General features: G+C 45.9%; 2 protein-coding genes across 2 annotated transcripts; one reads left to right on the top strand and one right to left on the bottom strand.

Annotated features, from left to right (window-relative positions):
* Positions 1 to 3,952: 3,952 nt before the first annotated feature.
* LOC134556355 (serine palmitoyltransferase small subunit B-like) lies at positions 3,953 to 5,096 on the top strand. Its single transcript, XM_063408773.1, has one exon. The coding sequence runs from the start codon at positions 4,015 to 4,017 to the stop codon at positions 4,255 to 4,257; it is 243 nt and encodes an 80-aa protein (XP_063264843.1). The 5' UTR covers positions 3,953 to 4,014; the 3' UTR covers positions 4,258 to 5,096.
* Positions 5,097 to 9,690: 4,594 nt separating this feature from the next.
* On the bottom strand, positions 9,691 to 17,599 carry NMD3 (NMD3 ribosome export adaptor). The gene is made up of 15 exons (XM_063408434.1): positions 17,512 to 17,599; positions 17,286 to 17,420; positions 16,665 to 16,761; positions 16,194 to 16,274; positions 15,831 to 15,959; positions 15,240 to 15,330; positions 15,021 to 15,099; positions 14,721 to 14,817; positions 14,362 to 14,479; positions 13,240 to 13,385; positions 12,598 to 12,710; positions 11,901 to 11,973; positions 11,298 to 11,404; positions 10,973 to 11,043; positions 9,691 to 10,477 (listed from the first exon to the last, which is right to left on the bottom strand). The coding sequence occupies exons 1-15, from the start codon at positions 17,553 to 17,555 to the stop codon at positions 10,344 to 10,346; spliced, it is 1,515 nt and encodes a 504-aa protein (XP_063264504.1). The 5' UTR covers positions 17,556 to 17,599; the 3' UTR covers positions 9,691 to 10,343.
* Positions 17,600 to 23,724: the final 6,125 nt, after the last annotated feature.

Genomic DNA, 23,724 nt, shown 5'->3' with positions numbered 1-23,724 from the left:
CAGTTCCTGGGGGTGTCCTGCAGCCCCGTTCCAGGGAATCCCTCCAGACAAACCCAAGGAGTGGAGCCAGGGGTGTCAAACCCCTGGAACAGAACCTTTCCAAGAACTGGGAGGTTTTTCCCCTTTCCCAGGACAGGAGGGAATGTTCTGGGGGTTCCTTGTCCTTCCAATCCTCAGCAGGATCAGGAATGGGGAAGGACTGAATTTGAATTTTGACTGCAGTGTACAGGTGTGAGGCAGGGATATTTCAGCATTTTTAACTTGGTTTTCTATGGAAACAAAGCTGATTTTCTTTCATTACCCCTCTCTCTCTTTACATCCCACACTTTTCAGCCCCTTGACCAATTTCAGGGAATCTGGGAAAAGAAATACTGATCTCAAAAATGCAAATTTTGATTAGGAGGAGAAAAGCAGCTTTATTACATCATCCTTACTGGGCAGCAGAGAAACCCCACAAAACACAACCACTCTGCCTCTTATTAAACATCAGAAAATCCCATTATAAGGCACAAAATAATAGGGGAAAAATCATTATTTCTACACGTGGACCTAATCTGTTAAATTCTGTATAAACCCTAAGTTTTCCATATCAAAAACTTGATCCTGAAAAGGGGAGGTTGGGGATTTCCTTTGTAATTTGAATATTTCTGCTTTGTTTTGTTAATTTTCCCTTGCTAAGAGCAATTGCTGTGCCCCGGTGTCACTTTCATATCATTGGGTTTGAATTTGTTTGGCAGGAAAGCACAGGGAGAAGCAATAAAGAGAGATTTTGAAATCCAATTTTGTGGGGAACACGACCAAGAGATCTAAAACAAGGGCCAAAGTGCTACTGGGAGAGCCTCATTCCTGCTCTCCAGGGTAGGATCTTTGCAAAAAAATTGCATTTTTAATGTATTTCCAGTCACCCATCAAAGGTAGAACATGGTTTTGTCTGGGATTTTGTTGTCGCTGTTGCTCTGTAGAATTTTGGAATATTTTTTAGGGTTTTTAAAATATATTTTTAGGTTATTTTTTCTCTGTGCATGAAACAAAGTATCTTAGAGCACACAAGATAAAATTGCTTTAAAAGGTGAGGGTTTCAGGCAAATCCTGCATTCTGAGTGAAGCTGTCCTCACCTCATTAGGCAGTGTGAGAGTTCTTGATGATTCCTCCTCTCCCCGTGGGATCCCAGCTGGAAAAAGCAGCAGGAGCAGCTCAGGAAGAGCAGCCTGGGGGTTTTCCACTCCTCCATCCCAGCCCTGCTTGGGAATGGATCCCACTGATCCCACCTGCAGCTCTTTCCCAAGGGATCAGGTAAACTCTGGGAACGCTGCTGGAGCAAACAAACCCCCACAGCTCTCGCTTGCATCGCCTCAGCTCAGGGAATTTATTGTTAAAAGTGGAGAATTACTGAGAAGACTGAAAACCTCGGTGTGCTCTCGTGTTTGGGAGCGAGGGAAGAACCTCCTGAGTTTTCCTGGCTTTTCTGCTGATGGTTTTGGAGAGGATTCAGGGAGCCTGGAGGTGCCAGCGCTGCCTTCAGCTGCTCTGGTTTGGTGCTGAAGGGTTCAGGAGAGGCTGCTCCACCTGGCAGGGAACCTGCAACAGGGCTGTTGTCCCAGTGTGGGTTTAAAACACCAATTTTCACCCAAACACCTTGTCCCAGTGAGGGAATCAAACACCAATTTTCACCCCAAACACTTTGTCCCACCCCAGCTCTCCAGGGTCCGTGGCTGAGGAGATCTGGTTGGGAGCAGGAACTGCTGAGGGACAGGGGTTGGACATTTGGAGGAGCATTTGGCTGAAAGGGTGAAAATGGAGCATTTTGGCCGCTGCTTCCTGGGGCAGTCCTTCACCAGTTGTGGATTTTCTAGGGAGAAGGGACAGCTCTTAAAGAGAAAACTTGATTCTGTTGGAAAACACGAGGGGGAAAGCAAAAGGTCGAGGGAGTAGGGCAGGGTTTGTGGCAGGTGAGCTCAGGGCGTTTGGTGAGGGAGGAAAGGTGAGGCTCAGACATTGCTTGTGGCACATTATCCCCATGCGAGGCTGATTCATATTTGGAAATGACTTGGCTGCAGGCAGACAGTTTGGAACACCATCTATTATGCAGATTCACAAAATTTGAATTTACTCATTTACTTGCCCAATTAGATCATGAAAACACCTCCGGCATGTGCGGCCTGCTCTCCTTTTGCAGCTTTTTCTGAGGAAAGCTCACCCTCTTTTCCTTACACAAACCTTGTCCCCGGATTCCCTCCACCCTGGGTGAGATTTGGGAGATGCAGAGATCGGGAGCTGTTGGCAAAACAATTCCAACCAGAGGTTGCAAAAGCAGGTGGCGGCTTCGCTGCAGACTCTCCTGTGCCACATTTTTGTGGCTGCCTAGCTCTGCCCTCATCATTCTGTGCAGACATTAAATTGCCCCTTGCAGGAGCTCCAAGCCCCACAGGGGCAGAGGTGTTTTGAGAGGTCTGAAATTAGGGAAGGCATGGGTTGTAAATATTGTTTTTTCCTGGTGTTGTTCCTCCCTGCAGTGTCCCTGAGCTTGGGCCCAGCTCCAAGGGCCGGGTGCCGGTGTCCCGAGCGTGGTGCCAGCCAGAGCAGGAATTATTGCATCAATCCCAGTCCTGTGGCCACGGGAGATTTCGGCAGCCCAGAGGAGGGCGGGGAGCAGAGGACACGCTCTGTAATTGAGCATCAAAGCTCCGGGTTCTGCCTCTGCAGCCGCACTGGAGCTGCTCCCTGATCCCCTGCCCGGCCACGGTGAGTTCTGCTCCTCACAACCCCGACTTTTCCCAGGAAAAACCTTTCCTCAAAGCCAGGCAAGTGATGGGGAGAGGCTCAGGGGTCACCTGGTATAAAACTGGCTGTAATGGGCAGAAATGAGGTGGTTAATGAGGATATTGCCACAAGGAATTATTAATATTCCGAACTACAGAGGCAGCTGTGTGGCTCAGCTGGCAAGAAGAGAAGAGGTGGGGAAGATGTGGAAGGAAAATGTCTCTAAAATCTCTGGGAGTGGCTTTTTTAGGATAAAACCCCGCTCCATTTGGGTCTGTGCAGTTAATGGGATGTAATTTCTGAGGGATACATTTCTTTCCACAGATTTTGACACCACCAGGAGTTCCTTACTTCCCAATTAAAAAAGTGGGAAATCAGAGTTTTTGGGTTGTTCCCTCTCATTTACCAAAGTGTCAATGACTGAAACAGTCCTGTTTTCCCTTTTCCTCTCCAGTTCTGTGTCATAACGACACAATGCAGCACTCAGGAACTATTAGGGTTACTTTGATTACATTGATTTATTTCTTCTTTAAAAGAAATCTATATTTATTATTTTATATTTTTATAAATGTTATATGTTACATGTTACATGTTATATTAAAGTTATATAGTATATAGTATATAGTATATATACTATAATATTAATATATAATATAACCTATTATATATTATATATTATATATTATATATTATTGACTATATAGTATGTACTATATATTATATAGCAATATAGTATCTTGTATATATTATACACTACATATTAAGTATTCTAAAATAATAATTATAATAATAATTAATAATAATAATTTCATTCTGGCAATAGATCAGTTCAATCCCTGCTGCAGAAAAAGCTGGATAACCTGGATATAATTTCCTTTTATTGGAGTTCTGTATGGAGTTCTCCAAGCTCTCAGCCTGCACCTGGGACTTCCAGCAGCCACTGGAGCACGACACATAAAATCCAGCCTGCAGTGGTAGAAATCAGCCTTGTAGCAAACTCTGTGTAGAAATCCACAGGTGGGAAGGGGAAGGAGGAAGGAGAGAGGGTTTAAAGGGATTTTTAATTAAGCTGCTCCAACAGAGTCTTGAGTAAGCCAGTGCCTGGTGAAATTCTGGCAGGATTCGGTGTGGGGAAGGGAATTGCCACAAGTCCTGGATCAGTGAGCTCTGCTGGAGCCTCCTTGGTGCAGTGTGAGGTTCCCATTTCCACCACTGCCCGTCCTTCACCCCACAGGAGGCTCTGGGCAGCGGGGATGGATGTGAGGAGCACCCCGAGCTACCTGTACTGGCTCTTCTGCCAGTTCGAGCTGATCACCTGCAGCTACCTGATGGAGCCCTGGGAGAAGGTGCTCTTCTACTCCTTCAACCTGGCCATGCTGGGGCTGCTGCTCTACACCACCTACGTCTGCGTGGCTTTCCACGCCAGCTCCGCCTTCCAGCTCCTCTGCAGCTTCCTGGGAAACCCACGGGAAAATGCTCTTTCTGTGGTGAAATAAAACCTCCTCCTGGCTTTGGGATCAGAGAGGTTCCTTATCCCATTTTTGTCCAGGAGCAACGAACTCTGCTTTATTCTCTCTTCGTGTTCTGCTCTGACAGCAAATTATTTTTGCTCCAATCAAACCCTGGTTTTACTATTTGCTTCTTCAAGAGTTTTCAATTTTAATGAATTGCACTGGAATTACAGAGCTGGGGTTGGGACAGGAACAACCCCCCTGAAAATTTTGTCATTCCAGGGGAAAGGAACAATCCCACTGCAGATTTTGTTATTCCAGGGGAAAGGAACAATCCCACTGCAGATTTTGTTATTCCAGGGGAAAGGAACAACTCCCCTGCAGATTTTGTCATTCCAGGGGAAAGGAACAATCCCACTGCAGATTTTGTCATTCCAGGGGAAAGGAACAACCCCCCTGAAGATTTTGTCATTCCAGGGAAAGCTGCTGGGACATGGAGTGTTTTCATCTGGAGAAATGACACAGAAATGATGAATCTGTTCTTGTCTGCCAGAAGAGAGGCGCACACAAAAATCTTGGACGAGTGGGAGCTGCTTCCCTGAGCTTGCTGTGTTTTTATGGGATGATTTCAGGATTTATTCAGTCTCCTTGACTGTTTTATACAATGAATTACTTGACTGGTTCGTTATCATGATATAAACAATGCCGCTGATTCATTAAAAATGTGAGGATGTGCTGCTGTGAAAATTTATGTTTGAAATCCTCAGATCCTTGGGCTTTATAGAAACAGATAATTTGGGGTTTACTTTAGGGGATGAGTAAATCATGGGCATCATATAGAAATGTAACATTACAGATTCACTTGTGGTAGGGTTTCAGCTGAAAATAAACCCCCTAAAAATGTAAAAATACAATGTCTCCTTTTTTCCTGACCCTTCACTCCCTACTTTTCACCTTTTACACTTTCCCTGTTGAGCAGAGTCTGAAACACGAACTCCAGAGCTGTAAATAACGTGCTGGATTTGGCTGGGACTGTTTTTGTTCCAAATTCCACGACTTTTTAGCCTCCAAACCACCAGATTCCTGTGCTGCCAGCTTCCTGCAGCGGGCAGGAGCTTCCCTGGGATGGGATGAGAATTGAGTTTGGAATCCTCAGGAGATGAAAGGAGTAGAGCAGGACACACAGGTGACACAAATCCACATTTTCCACCCACACTGAGGGGAGTTTTGGGACTTTTTCCAAGCTCCTGGAATGTCCTCTCCTTCCAGAGGATGGGCTGTTGCTGGAGGTGACAATCCAGGGACTCAGGGAATGAGGCTTGGTCACAGGAGGCGACAAAACAAAGTGAAGACATTAATTATGTCATTTGTCACCTCAGCTCCTTTCCCAGTTGATAATTACAGGGAAATAAGGAAGGAGATGAAAATAATTTCTCTGGGAAAATGAGGGAAGCTGTGCTCAAACTCCCAACAATGCCCAAGTATCTCTGAGTTTGTAAAAATACAAAATCTATTCAATACTTTCAAATTTGGATCCAATTGGATGTTTTATTGAAGTAATGTAATTGAAGTAGTAATTAGTGTAGATTTGCTTTCATGCTTAGTCTGTGTATTCTATTTACTGATAATTATCAACAGAATTTGTATTTACTGATGTTTAGGGACAGGAGGGAACGCACAGTATTTTAATTATATCAATCATTAGATTATTTATGGAGACAGTGACATTTTTCCCAGCCTGTCAGTCTCTAATACAGAGAAATACAGGCAGGACTTTGCATTACAGGTGCAAAATCTGTATTTCTCAAGCCTATGCAAATAATTCTTGCTCAAGATGTGAGTGGGAGCGAGCCCAGGGCAGCTCCAGCAGAGGCCTCCCCACATTTCCGACAGCCTGGGCAGTTCTGGGCATTCAGGGATCCACAGCAGGCTGGAGGAGCAGGAGCTCTGCTCCCATCCCCAAATCCCAGCTGGGCTGGAGGAACGGGACAGAGCCAGGAAAGCACCAAAACCCAGCAGAGGACACAGGGGCCAAAGGCAGCTGGAGCTCCCCACAGCTCCTGACTCACTTTCCTCATCACCCCCTTTTCCCTGTGCCAAGACTCCAGGATTTAAAAGATTTCATCCCAACTCCAGCTGCTGTTTCAGCTCCCAGCACTGCCTGGGCAGGTCCCTGCTGGAAGCACCAGGAGCCCGAGGGGCTCCAGATTTGCCAGGTCAGGCTCAGCTGGGAATGGGATCGGGATCAGTTCGGGTGGAGCTCAGGGAAAGGCTCTTTCCCCAGAGGGTGCTGGCACTGCCCAGGCCCCCAGGGAATGGCCACAGCTCCAGGAGCCTTTGGATGCACTCCCAGGGATGCCCAGGCTGGGATTTTCCACAGGCTCTTCCCACCGTTCTCCAGATTTTTCCAACCAGCTCCACAGGCTGCTCTGAGTGGCCACAACATTCAGGTTTTCACACCTGATGTTCAGTGTTCCAAACTGGAATGAATGAACGCATGGGTGAGGCTGGAAGTGTTCCAAGAGGAATGGGAAATGGAAAATTCCCTGCACACCCTTCTCTGAGGGTCAGCTCTGCCTGTCCGGGGGAGTTCCTGTCCTGGGGTACTTAAAAAGGAATGTAAGGATAACATTCTGCACCATTCAGATCCCTGCCACGTGAAAAGGAAATATTTAAATTGCACAACTTAACCCACGAGAGTGGAAACTAAAGAACAAAATAGGAACCGGCTGCTGAAATGAAACTGCTCGTGCTGCTCCCCAGGAAGCCTTTGATGTTTCCAGCCAGAACACCCTGGTGGATTCTCAGTAGGAGTGATTTTTATTGTAGCACTTTCACACCTTATCTCCCATTAAACTTTCATCTGTGTTTTATTGATCCGAATTGTTTACACTTCCTAAAGGCACTAAAGATGATTCTGCTCGTGTGGAATTTCCCCCCTCTGCTGCTGATCGATTTAATTTTTAAAGCTTAAGATAATTTCTTACTCCTTGTTGTTCCTGTCATTGTTTTGCACTACAACAGCTGCACTTGGCTTTATTTCCAGCCACGTGTAATTGCAGTTCTTATCTTTGCTGTTCATGACCCGACCTGAAAATCCTGCTGGTGAAACGAACCTGTCAGCGCTTCCCCTGCATCCCACAGGACATTCCCATCGTGCAGGGCTTTGCTCGGAGCAGGGGGAGTTTCCAGCAGAGCTGTTTGCTTCTCCAGAGCTGACCTGGAATTCCTCCGTCCTGCTCGGCCGAAAGTTTCTGCTTCCCTTCCCTGCTCGCTGAAACTGCTTCATGCAACAGTTGAGTTCCAGTCTCGTCTGCAGGGAACTCCTCCTTCCTCCACTGCTGTTCCCAGTACAGAGCAGAGATGTCAGATGAAACAGGATTTACCTGGATGTTTTTCCAAGTATTTTTCCAGGGATCAAGGTGTGAATCCCCATCCTTTGAACACAAAGTCTCAGCAGGGTGTGCAAACAGCAAATATTTCACAGCTTCAGGAGTTTCCTTCCATCTCACAAATCTGGAGATGAATTTAAAACTGGCTTTCAAGGCTTTTCACTCCTCGTTGGGGATTTGTGTCATCCCAAAGGGTTTCATTTTAGGAAGCTGAATATTTAAATTGCACAAATCCCTTCAGTTTCTGGCTTTACCATCAGGCTTTGCTTTTGTCGTGGAACTGAAACCCTGGCAAGTTTTAAAATTCATTTCCTCTTTCTGACTTGGCTTAACCAGGTTCCCATCTTGTATTTAGGAGGAAATAGATTCTGACAGCAATAAGAGTCTTTGTTCCTGATGATGTCCTGCAATGAGCACAGGGAGCATTCCCAAATCCCTCTGGATTTCCAATTCCCACCACAGCTTTTACCTGCTCTGGGAGGTGCAGCTGAAATGAGATAAATCTGCAGAAGGAGCAATTTGCTGACATTAAATCCTTCAACATCAACTCAAAGCAGTTTTTGTCTGATTTTTCGTTAGCCTGGTGTTATTTTGAATTTAAATATTAAGAACTGCATGGGCACAAAGAGTTTTTCCTGAGTTTTTGGCCACTTTTTCCTCGGAGCAGGGAGCAGCTCCTGGGGCCGTGCAGGAACAGTGACATCAGGTGGACTCTCGTGTTCAGCACATCCTGATTTTCCTATGGATGCTCCTGCAGGAGGAGGGGGAAGGGATGGGACTGGACCCCTCTCTGACTCTTCCCAGTGGCATCCAGTGAAATCATTCCAAATCCCAAAAATCCAACAGAAGGAATCTGCACCCTTGGCTAATTTTTAATGGAAAACGTCCTGACACAACATTCCTCTGGCATTCCCTATTTTAAGCTACTCCTAAGAGACTGAAATAAAACTGATTTTGTTGGGAGTTCCCACAGATCAGTGTCTCGATTCCTCAGTTTGGAAGCTCCCAAAAACAGCGCAGGAGCTGTCCCTGGCACCGGCCTGAGGTTCAAAGTGAAATATTTCACCTCAGCAATTTCCACCTGACCCGCATTCGGGACCCCTGCAGTTACATCAGGCCGTCCACTAACAGAATTTTAAAGCAGTTAAAGGTGAAATCATCACCTTAAGCTTTTCATCATCAACTCACAAGAATTTTATCTAGGGAAAAAAAATCAAAAGTGTTTGCACACCCCAACCCCTTTTCCTGTTCATTTTTGCCCTCAGTTATTCAGCTTTTGTGCTGTAAGCTCTGACTTATACAACACTTGGGTTTTTTTCACCACTTTCTCTGAGCAAAACTTAATTCCAAAGCTCTGCACAGCTTCTCCCATGAGTTCCAACTCAAAATTCATCAACACCTGGGTGGAAAAGCATCGTTGAGCAGCTCTGACTTGAAATCCAGAACCATTTCTGTTGTATAAAAGGAGCTTTTTGTGGCTTAACTCAGATTTTCAGGAAGAGCTGCAGGGCAAGTGGCAGCCTGAGGATTAAAGCCTTTATTAACTCCAGTGGCAGTGAAAATATTGGCAAATATTTAATTTGTTGGACACCCCCTAAACCTCCCTGAGCTCCCCAAGGGGCACTGGAAAGTTGAGAAGCTACAAAGAGACCCAGCTTTGGTTCTGGGGAGCTGCTCCAGCCAAACAAATCCCACAAATCCAAGCAATCCTTGGATTCATGGCTTCAGCAGCACCAGATCTTTCCAGACAAAACTCCTGCTGAAAGCTCCAGGAAAGCTTTTCCAGGCTGGCAGCAGAGCAAGGAAGGGGAGAAAGGAAGAGGGAGATCTCCAGGGATAAACAGGGTGAGACAACACAGGAGATCTCCAACATTCCTGGGAGACTCCAGGAAGGAAAACAGAGAGGAGGGAAAGGATTGATGGAAACAGCACAGGTTATACCCAGTTTTTATTACCCCTCCATCACCATTTTATTACCCCACCAACAGGGAGTTCATTTTTCAGGAAGTTTATTTTCCTGTCCTCTTTGGGCTTGCAGAGTGCAGCTGGATTTTTAAAATGAACTAAAATGATGAATCAAAATATCTCTAGAGGTTTTTAATCCTTTATTAATTAATTGCTGTGCATGTTGCTTTTAATCCACACAGATTAAAATCCAGAAAAAAAATCCAGATCCAGACATGGGATATAGTTCAATATTCATCACACTCCACAGGATTTTCCAATCTTTCTCATCAAGGACTTTCCAGGGAAGTTTTCTTTGTGTAAGGGAACTGATATTGCAGTCTTGAGCTTCCCCAAAATATGGATATATGGAATAATCTACCAGTATCATAAAAGGCTTCAAACCATCGTGCCAAAAAATGGGGAGAAGCTTCCCCATGTGAGAAATTAAAGCTGTAACAGTAGGTAGGGACTCTACCTAAAATCCAGGAAACTGGAATAAAATCTTTCCCTCTGGACATCCTTTATTTTCTCCACTGCAGAAATTGCAAGGAAAGATCCCTCAGGGATGGGAGGAATTAGTGGAATTTATATTGCAATGCTTCCAGCAGAAATGGAACTTGAATTGCTGATTCCCTGGAATATCATCCATAAAATATGAATCCCAGGCCATTATTTTGGGGTGCAGTGGGAGTTTTGTCACTTTTCCTGGCCTTGTGATGGTCTGGGGAGTTTTTCCTCCCCAAGGGAATATTTATAATATTTATAATATTTATTGCATGTCAGGCTCTGTCCTTACTCTGTCAGCATTTCTGCTCCCTCCCCTCCCGTGGCGTCCTCGGAAATGTGGAGATCTTCCAGCATTTCAGCCAGGCTGATCCGTGGAGCTCCATCATCATCTGTGTCACTCTCCACTGGAATATCTGCATCTAAAAACACACAGAAACCCCCCAAAAAACAGCTGAGCACAGAAAACAAACCCCAAAACACCAGGGCAACCCCAAGGGAAAATGGGGAGAAAACAAACCCCAAAACACCAGAGCAACCCCAAGGGAAAATGGGGAGGAAACAAACCCCAAAACACCAGAGCAACCCCAAGGGAAAATGGGGAGAAAAATCAAAACAACCAACAAATTGCAAAACCAACAAATAAAAAATTCCTCCTAAAAACTCAACAGTCCCCTCATGGAAAAAAAAGAGTTCTGTATCAAAGACTTCAGGCAGCAGAGATTTTGGGTGCAGGAGGAAAGTTCTTTTTCATGTTAAAGGCAAGTGAAACACATCTGTGAAACACTTTACAGCATCTCTCCAGGCATGAATCATTTGGAGAATGCAAAGAGAGAATTTCAGTAAAATTATTTTGCCTCCAACACGATTTAGACATAATTTAATTGCACCCAGTGAAGGAGTTCAAAAGGCCTTACTTCTGTAAATGTTGACATTCTTCCTTATGGTCTCATCCTCTTCCAGATCCTCCAGGAAGTCCTGGTATTGTCTGTAAAAGATGTGGGATGCATTTACTCACTTTTCCTTTGGATTTATGGAAATCCATGCAACAAAGTGAAATGACAGAAACAAAACCCCACCAGAGCTGAGAGCACTCCCACATTTCCAGCTCGTTCTCGCTGCTGTTTCACCCTCACCTATTAACTCCTAACTCGTTTATCTTTCATATTCTCCTTTTTCCTGCTCAGCTGGAGGTTATTTAGAAGCTGCTTTGTCACTGAACAAGGAGAGCAGATACTGAACCTTTCATCATCTGTGTCTGTGCCTTCCCTGTCCCTTTCCAGCTCCTTCAGCTTCCAGTTCCTGCGGCGCTGCCGCTTGGAGCGGTCGTAGCTCTTCTTGATCAGCACCTGCAGGGAAGAGCAGCCCCTTTTTACCTCCCAAAATCCCAAATCAGCCCCCAAAGCCCCATTTGGGCACCTAGGACCAGCTGGACTGGCACTCAGCAGTGTTAGATTGAATTTAGTGCAGGGAATTTGTTGGTTCAAACGTTCCCCAACACTTGGAAAATGGTCCTGGAGAGACAGACACACACTGGAGTTACAGAACAGCTTCCAGTGATTGGTAATGGGAACAAACCCAACAATTACTGGATTATCTAACCATGGTCATTGATTAGATAATCAGAAAAAAATCAGATAATTGATAATTGGAAAAACCCAACAATAAATGTATAATTTAACCATCACTCAAACATTTAAGGAAATAATCCTTCAGAATCAGACAATGCTCAGATTTCACTGTTAACATCCTCTCTTCCTTCAGGCACTGCTCATGATAAAACCACACTCCCTCCTAGCCTTGGGGAATGGAGAGAACTCTGGACAGAGAAAGGGCTTTTCTTACCACGTCAGGAATGTGCTGGGGGTTCATCTTGTTGGCAAATTCATCATTTAAGTTGCAGTTGGCCAAGTCAAAGCTGAAATAGAAACAGGAGTTTTTATTCTGCTTTACACAACCCCCTGACTCAATGTATCACATTTCTGCTAAAGGGCAGCACAGTGCAAGGTGCAGCTCCTCAGGAAGAGAAACATTTCCAGATAAATGTTTTCCAAACAAATAAAAACCCCATTAATGTGCAACTTTCACAAGTCTGAGCAGCTCCTGTTCCCAAATCCTGTTCTGCTGGCCCTTCCCAACCTCTGGAATCCAAACTGCAGCATCCACTGAGGTTCTGCTGGGCTCACAACACTCATGTTTAAACCTTTTTATGCATCACCTAATCTGTCTAATCTTGCAAAAATTTCACGTTTGTTCTCACTCTGTATGATATTCATTAGCAAATAAATAATTAACTGGTATTTTAAAAATCCTTCCCATCTATTTGTGGCTAAATTGTGATTCCTGCACTCTGAAGGCAATCAGTTCTCTCATTTCTAACAATTTTTACATGAAAACCCCTTCCAGAAAAGATTTCCTGGGTGATTCCACCCCTTTTGCCGCTTTCATTTGCAAATCAGAACAGTTCAACACTTCCTTGATAACACATGAATTCAGTCATTAAATAATCATTTAATAGAAGTTTCAGAAAAGAAGAACAGACCCCAAGACCAGGTCCCCAGGATTCAGGATGTGCCCCAGGTGAGTACAGCAGAAATATTGGTGATCCGTGTCCAGCTCCGAGGTTTTCCTGACCCAGGCTTCAGCCAGAGTGTGCTGTGGGAATGGAAAATAAAACATTCCTTAACCAAACCCAGCTTAACCCCAATATCTGCACTCATTTCAACTCCACTTGTCCTGAAACTTGTGTTCCTGCATCAAATATCCAATGCATCCTTTGCTACTCATCATTTATCATTAAATAAAAATAAGGAAATAGTCATGGCAACTCCCAGGAACTCCCAAAGGCTGTTTCTATAAATAGACACCTATTTTAGCTTTTAACTGAGAAGATCCTTTAATTCTGATTTAACAAGAAATGCTTCAACAGAAGCAATTCAGTCATTAGAGCTGCAAAGTTAGTATTTCAATACCCAGTAACAAGCAGGGTTTAAACTCTTCAAGCAGAATTCCTGGAAGTGGAATTCTCATCGTGCCTGTGTCATTTCCAATCCAAATGGTCCAAGAAAAGCTTTGGACAGAGGCAAGATCCAGAACAGCCCAGTCTGACCATGCCAGGCAGATCCAGATCACGAATTCAGCTGAGTTTTAATTCAAAACACGAATTAAACAGAGGAATCCTCACCTTGTTTGATCGAGCCCCTGCCCCAGCACCTTTTTTCTTCTCGTGGACCCTGTTGATGTCCATGATGAGGAACTCCTCCAGCTGCTTGGGGTGGAACAGGCTGTGGAAGGGGTGGCGCCAGTACGTGTTCCCATCGACTTCAGCAACTGGAAAATGATCAGGGAGAGATTCCTTGTGAAAAAAGAGCCATGAACCAAAACGAAGGCACTGCCAGACAGGTTCTGTTCATCACTGTAACAGTGATTTAGGACATGACCCATATTGCTGCAGGAGCAGCTGGATGCCTTGGGGAGGCTGGGCTGGAACAGAGACTGGGCAGAGCTGGAGAATAAAGCAGAGATTTATTGAAAGGCCTTTAGGATCCACCTTGGGCAGGACAAGAGCCTGGCCAGGGCTGCACCCAAGGGGGACCCAAAATGGGCACAAAATGGACCCAAAATGGACAAAGGGTCACCAGGTCTCACACTTGGATCAGTTTTGGTCCATTTGCATTTTGGGGTTGAATTGTCCCATTGCAGCCCCAGGTGATGCAGTCCCATCCTTCTTGTTCCTCCCTCAGCCCCCCTTGTTTGTGCTTTGGGGCTGAACCCTTGTCCCAGCTGTCCTTGGTGTGCAGCAGGAGAAGGATTTGTTTTGTGTCTCTGCTGTGTGCAGAGCTGAGTGAGCCTGAGTGTGAGCTCAGAGCTGCACCCCTGGGCAGCACAGAATGTGAAATACAGGGAAGGTAAAACTGAAGGCATCAAGCTGATTTGTGACAGAATTTACTCAAAAGAATTATTGCCTGGATCCATCCTTTTAGAGGGACTCTGCTGCCCAAGCTCACCAGCACACACCAAGCAAAGCACAGAATTTCTGGTACTGAAGTGGCTAAAAATTTAATCCAGAGGAATAAACCTGACCCAGGTAAATGCTCAGAAGACCCAGGGTGTCAAACTGAGCCTGCAAGTTCTGCCCAGGATCCTACAGGAATCAAGCTTGGAGAACTCTTAGTTCACAACACAATTTCTACCATACAGATAAATTTAACAACATCAAGGTCCAAAACTCCAAGATTTTGTGGAAACAAACCAAGCCCAATAGTGTCAGCAGAAGAAGGAGGTGGTGAGGAAAGCCCAGACTCACTCTGCAGGGTCCTGGGGTCGATGAGGTGGATGGTGCTGGTCACTCGCATGCACACACAGATCTGGCTCATGTTCCCCAGGCTCTGTGCCAGCTTGGGGGACAGACACACAACGTTGTCCTGCAAACCAACACCAACAACTGAAATTCCCATTCCCTCTGTTTTCAGACTTCTGAAATACAATTTTTAACTGTGCATTTTTATTTTTCTAGCCTTGGTAACTTCTGCATTTCCCATGTGGATCCCTCCCCACCCCTAATCCCCGCAATGGGGCCTCCATCTCCAGATCCCAACTCTTCCCATTCCCCCCTCGTTTCTTTTGGGAACAAAACCCCCTGAGGATGAAGCAGAGGGAAGCTACCTTGCATATGGGAACGATTTCCACAGAGAAAGTGCTTTTGTAGTTGTAGACATTACTGTGAATGTCGTGGGAGATCAAACGTTGGGATGATTTGGATCTGTAAATGAAAATAGAATTTTCAGGGAACAAAGGTAAATTTTACCATGCCTTAGTGGAAAACATGGGACTTTTGTAGAAGGGATTTTGTCTGTTTTGATTAAAACACAGATTCCCTACACTTGCACTTACAAAATTATTTTAAAACAAAGGATTTAAGAGAATTCCCCAAAGTTCTGAGTACTCAAGGTAGGGCTGCTGTACCTGGATGGAACCGTACACTGAAGGAAGTCCACCATCTTCTGGGCGTGTTGCTTGGAAGAGTAATAAAAATCCAGGCCATCTGAAAGGAAAGGAAACAAATCTATTTCTAGAATATTTTATCAAATATAATTCATAAGCTTTTCTCTCCACAGCTCCCAGCACACATACATGAAAACATCCATCACAAATTCAGGTTACTCTGCCTCCAGAGCCACTCACCGTGGATTTCTTTGATCCTTAGTGTGTTTTGGTGGAGCCTGTGCTTCAAAATCAGCTGCTCCAAATAGTAAAAAGTCTTCTTGTGCACAGTCTAAAACCAAAGAAAAGCATCAAGGTTATTTAAGGAGCATCAAGTACAAAGCAGGATCTCTGAAGAATAAACATTTATATGAAGAGATCACCTACAGGAAGAACATCCAAGTAAACAAAAAGATTTCTGAGTGCTCTACTTATCCCAAATTATTTAAAGCTTCCATTTCTCTTCCATTTTTTTTGTGAAACTGGTTGCTAGAGAGATCTATTTCCTTTAAAGAGGATTTAAATATTTGTTCCACTGATTTCAAACTACCTCAAAACACAGGAGAGTATTTAGTTATCCACACAAGATCCTCCTGCCAGCACTATTTTCAAGAATGTTAATACTGGACAGCAGAAAGTTTTTCGAAACTGAGTAAGAAAAAATAGAACAACCTTGAACACAAAACATATCCTTGTGGCTAAGTACATTTCTGTCTGAGAAATCCAGAAAATCACCCAATTCTTTGCCTGATTGTTCTGGCACCATCAAATAAAAATTCAGTTTGTCTCTACCTTTTGCCTGACTTGCACCACAGCTTTCCAGAAATCCTTGGCTTCAATCCTGTGACAGTCCTCACACATCTGAGACTGAACAGTGTACTCCACCACAAACACCTGCTGCAGAACTGCCCCATTGATCACCTGCAAAATAAAAGTGTTCAAGGCTTAAACTCCGTTTGGGTCACCAATAACAGCAGTATTTTCCCATCTTTACTGGAACAGACAATAACTTTCTTCATTCTGATGAATGGCACTTCAGTGACAAGATTTAGGCAGGATAAAATCTAATAATAAGAAAAATAACAATTTAAAAATCCTGTTGTTTGCCATAAAAGCTTTTTAAAAGCCACAGTGAGAAGGTTGTGCTCCAGTTACCTCTTTCTGAACAGTCAGTTTGATCTTCAGCCTCTTGGAATGTGGCTCTGTCCAAATGAATCCTGCATCAATCAGCCGGACCTGCCCGTGGGGAAGGACAAGAGCTCAGCAAAACCAAGTCTAACTCCACAAAAATATATATTAATATCCCAAATCCAATTAATTAGTTAGAACTATTCTAACTAAGGTCAATCTCAGGTCTTTCTCTCTAGTAATACTGGGAACCTAAGGGATGCTTTATTCAACTTATACATGTGAATTTGAGTTTAATCTATATACAGACCTCTGCAACCCTTTGTATATCATCATAACGTGAGAACAAATATTGCATAAATAATTTCTGAAACGTGCAAACTCCTCTGAAATTAAGGTACATTAAAAACACATCAGCTTCCCTCAGTTCATTCTGCTCGGTTCTCTACAGTAACAATTGTGATCAGGCTGTGAAATCCCAGCAGGAGCAGCTCTCACCTTGCTCAGGGAAGCTTTGATTTTCTTCAGACACAAAGCCAGGAGCTCTCGGGACTCCAAGGCGCACTGGATCCAGGTTCCTGGAGGCTGGAGATACCTGCGACACAGGGAGCATTTTACAGCACGTAAAAGCTGCTTGTGCACCTTAAACCACTCCAAGGATGAGCAGCTATTTCCAAAGCTTTCAGTTTAGTGACAACGATGCAGCTACAACTTTTAGGATCATAGAAAATTATGGGGAAGTGTCTGAGGTGACTGAGTTCATTCCCCCAGCACTGCCAAGGCCACCACTAAACCACATCCCCGAGTGCCACATCCACAGGGCTTTTAAATTCTCCAGGGACGGGGATTTCACCAGTGCCCCGGGCAGCTGTGCCAGGCTGGACAACCCTTTCCATGAAGAATTTTTCCCAATATCCAAACGAACTCTTCTCTTGTCAGGGAGTTCTGCAGAACCAGAAGGTTCTCCTTGAGCCTCCTTTTTTCCAGGCTGAGCCCCTTTCCCAGCTCCTCCTCACCAAACTTGTGCACTTTTTGCCTCCCTAAACCCCGAGACTGACGCATTCCGAGCGCATTTAAGGGCATTTTGCCGCCATCCGCCGCGATTTCGCGGCTCCTCACCTCTCGCACTGCTTGCAGAAGTGCACCGTGCCCTGCTTGGGGATGCCCTCGGTGATGTCCACCTGGGCCCGCAGGCAGCCCACGCACATGTTGGCCGGGTTGGGCGGGATGGGGACGCCGCACTGGCAGCACAGGCTGGGACACAGGGACAAAGAGAAGCACAGTCAGACACCGCCACGGTCACAGCCACCCCCGGCCCGGGACCCCGGACCCCGCCACGGCTCACATGTGTCCCTGCGCCGGGCCGGCCGGCGCGGGCAGGTACTCCATGGCTGCGGACACGCGGCGCTTTCCGGCCGCCGCAGGAAGGGGAGGAGACGGCGGGGCCGAGCCCGGCCCGGCCCGCGGGAGGGCGGAGCGGGGGGAACGCGGAGGGGACAATGGGAGAGCCGTAAGGGAAAGGGGAAAGGGCCGTGAAGGGCCGTGGTGAGGCGGGGGAAGCAGCGAGGGAGCCGTGAGGAGACCGTGCCGGAGCTGTGAGGGAACGTGGAAAGGGCTGTTCCTTGGAGAGGCGGGTGGGAGCTGTGAGGGAGCCATGGGGAAACCGTGAGGGGGCCGTGATGGAGACACCGTGAAGAAACGGGCGGGAACCGTGAGGGAGCCATGGGGAAACCGTGAGGGGACCGTGATGGAGCCGCCGTGAAGAAACGGGCGGGAACCGTGAGGGAGTCATGGAGGAGCCCTGAGGGAGCCTTCGTGGAGCCGCCATGGAGAAACGGGCGGGAACCGTGAGGGAACCATGGAGGAGCCCTGAGGGAGCCATGGAGAGGCGAGCGGGAATCGTGAGGGACGTACGCTGTTACAATTCATTAATTAAGAGTTAAATGATACTTTCATTTACAAGGAAGGGCCGGTGCAGTCCGCTCGGTTTATATTCCATTTGTGATGTTCCATGAGCACCCTTTGGAAAGGAGGAACCGCCGTGGCAGGGGATCGGAATGAAATTATCTTTAAGATCGTTTCCAACCCAATGCATTCTGTGATTTTATACTTCTGTGATACCAAGATTTGTTCGTGGATCAGCATTTGTTTCCTGCAGGTTATGCTGGAGAAAAATAAAGCTGAATTGCATCAACACATTGTGTGGGATTTATTTAGTGTGGTAACATCCTGATGGAAACGAAGAGTTCTTTCATTCGAGGACTGAAAATCACAGCCTGTCGAGCTGTCTGCCATGCTTGTAATTCTTTGGCACATTTTTCTTTGGCGCACTGCTTGTGTTCACAGAGTTACTCACTTCTGCTCCTTTGAAATGAAGTTTCTTTGCAGACCTCTCTGGAGAGACTCACTATGGAACATATTATTAAAAACAATGAAAGGAAAAAGCACAAGAAAAAAAAGGGAAATGTTTCCCTGCTCTGAAGTTTTGTTTCATAACCTCTGCTACACAGTGGGTGTGACATAGTTTTTACTTTGAAGCCCTGATGAATCACTCGATCTTTGACTTAGGAAATAAAACACTTCCAGGCGGGCATTTGGAGAGGGGTAGGACAAAGCCTATTCACATCTTTGAAGCAAACCACTGGGAGGAAAATTGAATCCTGATAATGCTGGAAAAGTTTCTGTTGCAGACTTATTTTCAACTGCAAATTTATTTTCTCCTCCTAGTTCGGGTGCTAATATACCAAATCCCACCTTAGCTCAAGGCACAGCCTCGGTGAATATCTGAGCTGGGTTCTTTGTACTCATCAAGGTACTTTTGTTGCCTCTGCAAGCTCTGGTTGTCCTCTGGCTGCCATGAAAAATTTGTGTGTTTTAAGCTGTGTTACAACTGCTTCTGAAGGATTTTATATTTTTTGATAACAAAATGAGGTAAAAAGCAAAGCAATCTGAATCTCACCCCTTGTGAAGGCCATATCAGTTTGTACTGATTTCTTTTGTGTTTTTCAGTGAGTATTAAATGTATTGATTTTATTTCAGTGAGTATTAAATGTATTGATTTTATATAGGAGTTTTCTTGTCTCTACTGCCATATTCTTTCACAGCACTTAAAGGATCTGTGTGATAGACAAGGACAGCAAGCATACCATTTGAATATATGTTAAATTAAAAAATTTAACACTATTTAAAAACAATATAGATAGGCTGTCAGGCTTATTTGTAGGTGGCTTGACCCTCAAGAAAGTCCCTGTAGGTGTTTTTGGGAAAGCTCAAATGCCAAGGCCAGAAAAACCAGGAGACACTTTGTGCCAGTGGCAACGGGCAGCTTCATTTTCAGTAGGAAATAATGGAATGGTAAATGGAAAATATCCCTGTGATTAACTGAACAGACACCTGAGGTCACTATTCCCCCACATAAAGTGGATCCAGGAAAGGAGGTGCCCGAGGAGCTCCTGCCACCTCTCCAGCTGGAGCCGCTCTGACCTTCCCAAAGAGGGTTTGTTCTGGGCTGCTGTTTCCATTACCTGTGCTCATTTCAGTATAAAACTCCCAGGAATTTCAGAACCAGTGTTCTACACTTATTTTTTTTTATTCACTCATATAAATTGGGGTTTCAGAGCAGTATGCGCAGCACCTCCACGTCACAACAATGAAAATATCCTCATTAAACTGTAGGATTTTAGTAATATCCAGGTGGAAGCATGGGAAGGGCTGTGGGATAACATCAAACCACCTTTCTGATCTTTGCTGGTGGGTTTTGAGGAGGATCCTGGTGACACCCGGTCTGTGTTTGCAGCTGTTGAGGTCCTCAGCGTTCACACATTTCTGACAATTTTGCTCCTCCTATTCAATGAAGTCAGGATTTAGAGGAATGGAGCGGTTTTCATTCAACAACAGAGGAGTCACCAGGATCCAGAGGGGGGAATTCAAGGCAGGGCGTTTTACGGGAGCTGTTTCAGGATCCAAGGTGGATCCTGGCAGCAGCTCCTGGTGCCACCGGAGGCATTCCTGGGCAGGAACAGCTTGTGCTTGTACCTGGGGTGGCAACTCCCAGGTTTATTCCAGCCAGGATCTGGCTCCCAGTTTGTAATCAGACATCTCCACACGATCTATTCCTTTGGAAAGCACGGCTGTCCTTGTCACAGATTGCAGCTGGGAAGTTGCAAACAGATAATTTCAGCGAGGGCTGCTGCTTCAGCTTGTCTTCTGCAGTCTGAACAGGAGGAATAACATTCCCTGATTCCGCTGGGACACGGCGCTTCCAGGGGCTGCTCGCCGTGCATTCACCTGCACTAGATTTACTGGGATAATGCTCCAATTATATTCCAGTTCCTGCCTATTTCTTCAGTTCTGTGAGGAATCCAATTAACAATCCAATTTCTAGTGTGAGCCACGAGTGTTATCACTGCTGAACTTCAGAGGCAGCACAAAAGCAGCCAGAACTCCTTTAAAATGGCTTTGTGGCAGGGATGGGGGTATTGTGACATCCCACTCTCAGCTGATGGAGGTGAAACTCTGTTGCATCACCAGCTTTAATGAGCGCTGGCGCAGCACACAGACCCGTGGGTTGGCTTCTTTTCCATGCGTGTGTGAAAGCTGCACGTCCAACATGTTGGGTGCTGGGATCCCTCTGGAAGTGCTGCCCTGTGTCAGCAGAGGGAGATGACTCCCAGCCCTGCTGAGGGAGCAGCTGGGTGCTCCGTGTGCCGGGACAGAGCTGCTGGGTTTGTGCAGCCAGGGGAGCAAACAGCATCCTCTGCTTCCCAAATCCCTGGGACCTTTTCAGAACTCCTGCTGAGCTGTCATGGCCTTACAAACAGAGGGATTTTTCTTGGTTGCCCTGATAAACCAAAATAACCCAAACCATATTGAGCTGCTCAAACAAGGAGACATCCCAGCTTAATGAAAGTAGATTTAGATTGGATATGAGGGAGAAATTGTATCCTGTGAGTCCCTGGCACAGGGTGCCCAGAGAAGCTGTGGCTGCCCCTGGATCCCCAGGAGTGTCCAAGGCCAGGCTGGACAGGGCTTGGAGCAGCTGGGATAAGGGAAAGTGTCCCTGCCCAATGCCAGGGGTGGGATGGGATTTAATTTCCCTTCCAACCCAAACCATTCTGGGATTCAGTGGTTCTGTGAAATTGTGATAACTCAAACGTTGTGGTTTATCCTTCCTCGATAAGCACAGACAGCCATGGCAAAGGTTTCACTTTAGGGCAGAGCATGGACAGGAGCCAGGAGGTGTTGCTTTCATCCTGGTGTGTTTGTTACCAGGCTGCCCTAGGCCTGAACCTCAGACTAAGAAATAATTGTTTTAAAAAGGTAAATATTTGCTCATCAGAACACGAGAGGGATCTGAGGATGATTGTACAGCAGCTGTTTGCTTTCCACTTGCCTTTGGTAATCTTCCGTGTCCCAGCTAAAACATCTCATCCCATTAAAGGAATTCTGGTGAGAGGTGGGGTGAGCTGAGAGCTGCCGTGAGAGGACAAGTGTGGGCATCAGGAGAGGTTCACGCTGGATATCAGGAAGAATTCCTTCACTGAAGGAGTGGATAAACACTGCAATGGACTGCCCAGGGTAGTGGTGGGGTCACATCCCTGGAAGGGTTCAAACAACGCTGGATGTGACACTTTGGTTTATGGTTTAGTGGGTTGAAGGCTGGACTTGATTGAAGATCTTTTCCAACCTCAATGATTCTGTAATTCTGTGATCAGGAAAATGAGTATATTTTTCCCTCTGAGTTCTCTGATGAGAGAGCATGAGAACAGCAATATGGAGGTGAAAATATTTTGCACATTCTTCCTGTTTGAAAGCTGCACATAAAAATTATGGGTAGAGTTGATATTTCCGGACTTCACTTGCCTCACTCTGTCTGGCTGGAGACAAACCCAGAGAAAATGCCAAAAATACAGTTCAGTGAATGAAGATTGCTTAAACAGTCAGGGAAGGAGAACATGGAAAAAGGTGGAGTGGGAGGAGGACAGGGACACTGTCCACCCAGGGCTTCACCAGACCACTGGCACATTTTAGCATTAAGCATCTTCCCAGTGGCAACCTAAGATGTGCTGAAATAAACGGAATTTGCTACATGAAATAACAATTAACTCCTTCTTAACTATTTATTATTTCTTTTTGCTGTCTCCAGTCCTCTCTGATGGCATTTGCATGTTACGATTATTCAGCAAGATAAATTCCCGGGGGGAGGTGTCGCAACTGTCGTGGGATGGATCTTTCCCACCTCTCCCACCTCGCTGGCACAGGCACAACACGGGGTGCTGACACATCTCTGGGAAAAGGTGTTTGTGCAGGTCCTGCTCAGCCAGAACATTGCAAAACCAGGACTCGCTGCACGGCCAAGGGAGTGGAATCTTCCCGAGCTGATCCCGGTGCTGCAGCTCATTATTTATTTAGCAGTATCTGCATTTATATGAAAGATGATCCCAGTGACGCTCGTTTGGCAATTGAAGATTTCTTGGGGAAAAGAGGCCACGGAGCCAGGGCTGCTGCAAGGGGCTGCTTTAGTGCCCAGCTCCTGGGATGGATGGATGGAGGGGATTGAGAGGAATGCTTTGGGTTGGAAGGGACTTCAGAGCCCATCCAGTGCCACCCCTGCCGTGGGGACACCTTCCCCTATCCCAAGTTGTTCCAAGCCCTGTCCAACCTCACCTTGGGCACTTCCAGGGATGGATCAGCCAGAGCTTCTCTGGGCTCCCTGTGCCAGGGCCTGCCCACCCTCACAGGAGAGGATTTCTCCCAAATATCCGGCTCTGATACTGACCTGGGTGTGGGCTCTGAGGTGTTTTGGTGCCACTAAAATACATCTGTGATAGGGAAGAGCATTTGGGTATCCAAATTAGCCAAAATTTGGATAGCAGTTACCTCAGATTATTGGCTAGCACGTGAGGCACCTGTAGCCAGCTGTGGAGGCTTTGGGCACGGGAAGCACTTGGGATTCTTTGATGTGTCTCCACACCAAGCCTGAGGCAGCACGGGCTGCTGGGTGTGGGTGCCCACACCTCAGTACCAGCGTGATTCCACTTGATTTCACCTTTAATTCTCATGTGAGGAGAAATATTGGAACAGGAAATCAAAAATATGTGGAGAAAACGTCTTGGGATGTATTCCTTACCTGAAGTACCACACGTGTCCCAAACTTCCCCTGAGCAAGGCACCATTGTGTCCAGAGCTGGATTCATTTGCAGCATCTTTTTTTGAGCTGTTCCTTCATAAATCACTCAATCTCTGTGCATTTGGCAGATAATTACTGCCTCAGCGAGGCTTCTCTCTTGTGCAATCTGTGGCTGTGAGAAATGCAAGGAGCTGCTGGGAGCCCTTTCCTCTGCCAGCCCATCAGGGCGAGGCTGTTGCTCCCCATCTTTAATTACGGTGCTGCTGCAATCCCATCCCAGCCCTTTCCATGCCAGGCTCTTTATCCTGAGCCTGGCCTCACTTGTTTCGTGTCAAATTCCCTATGATGAACAATTTACCTGCATTTTCACCCCCTGTTCTTTCTTTTTTTTAAGGTACCTAAAGCTCCTAAAAAAATCACAGAGTGTAA

Source organism: Prinia subflava, chromosome 11 (assembly GCF_021018805.1).
Source record: "Prinia subflava isolate CZ2003 ecotype Zambia chromosome 11, Cam_Psub_1.2, whole genome shotgun sequence".
NCBI lineage: Eukaryota > Metazoa > Chordata > Aves > Passeriformes > Cisticolidae > Prinia > Prinia subflava.
This window is presented reverse-complemented; position numbering and strand designations above follow the sequence as displayed.

Coding starts and splice junctions, on each gene's coding strand:
- NMD3 (XM_063408434.1), bottom strand. CDS start 17,555: ATGGAGTACCTGCCCGCGCCGGCCGGCCCGGCGCAGGGACACAT. Junction 17,421..17,511: donor GGCCCGGCGCAGGGACACAT/GTGAGCCGTGGC, acceptor CCTGTGTCCCAG/CCTGTGCTGCCAGTGCGGCG. Junction 11,974..12,597: donor CCTGGGGACCTGGTCTTGGG/GTCTGTTCTTCT, acceptor TTTCTATTTCAG/CTTTGACTTGGCCAACTGCA.
- LOC134556355 (XM_063408773.1), top strand. CDS start 4,015: ATGGATGTGAGGAGCACCCCGAGCTACCTGTACTGGCTCTTCTGCCAG.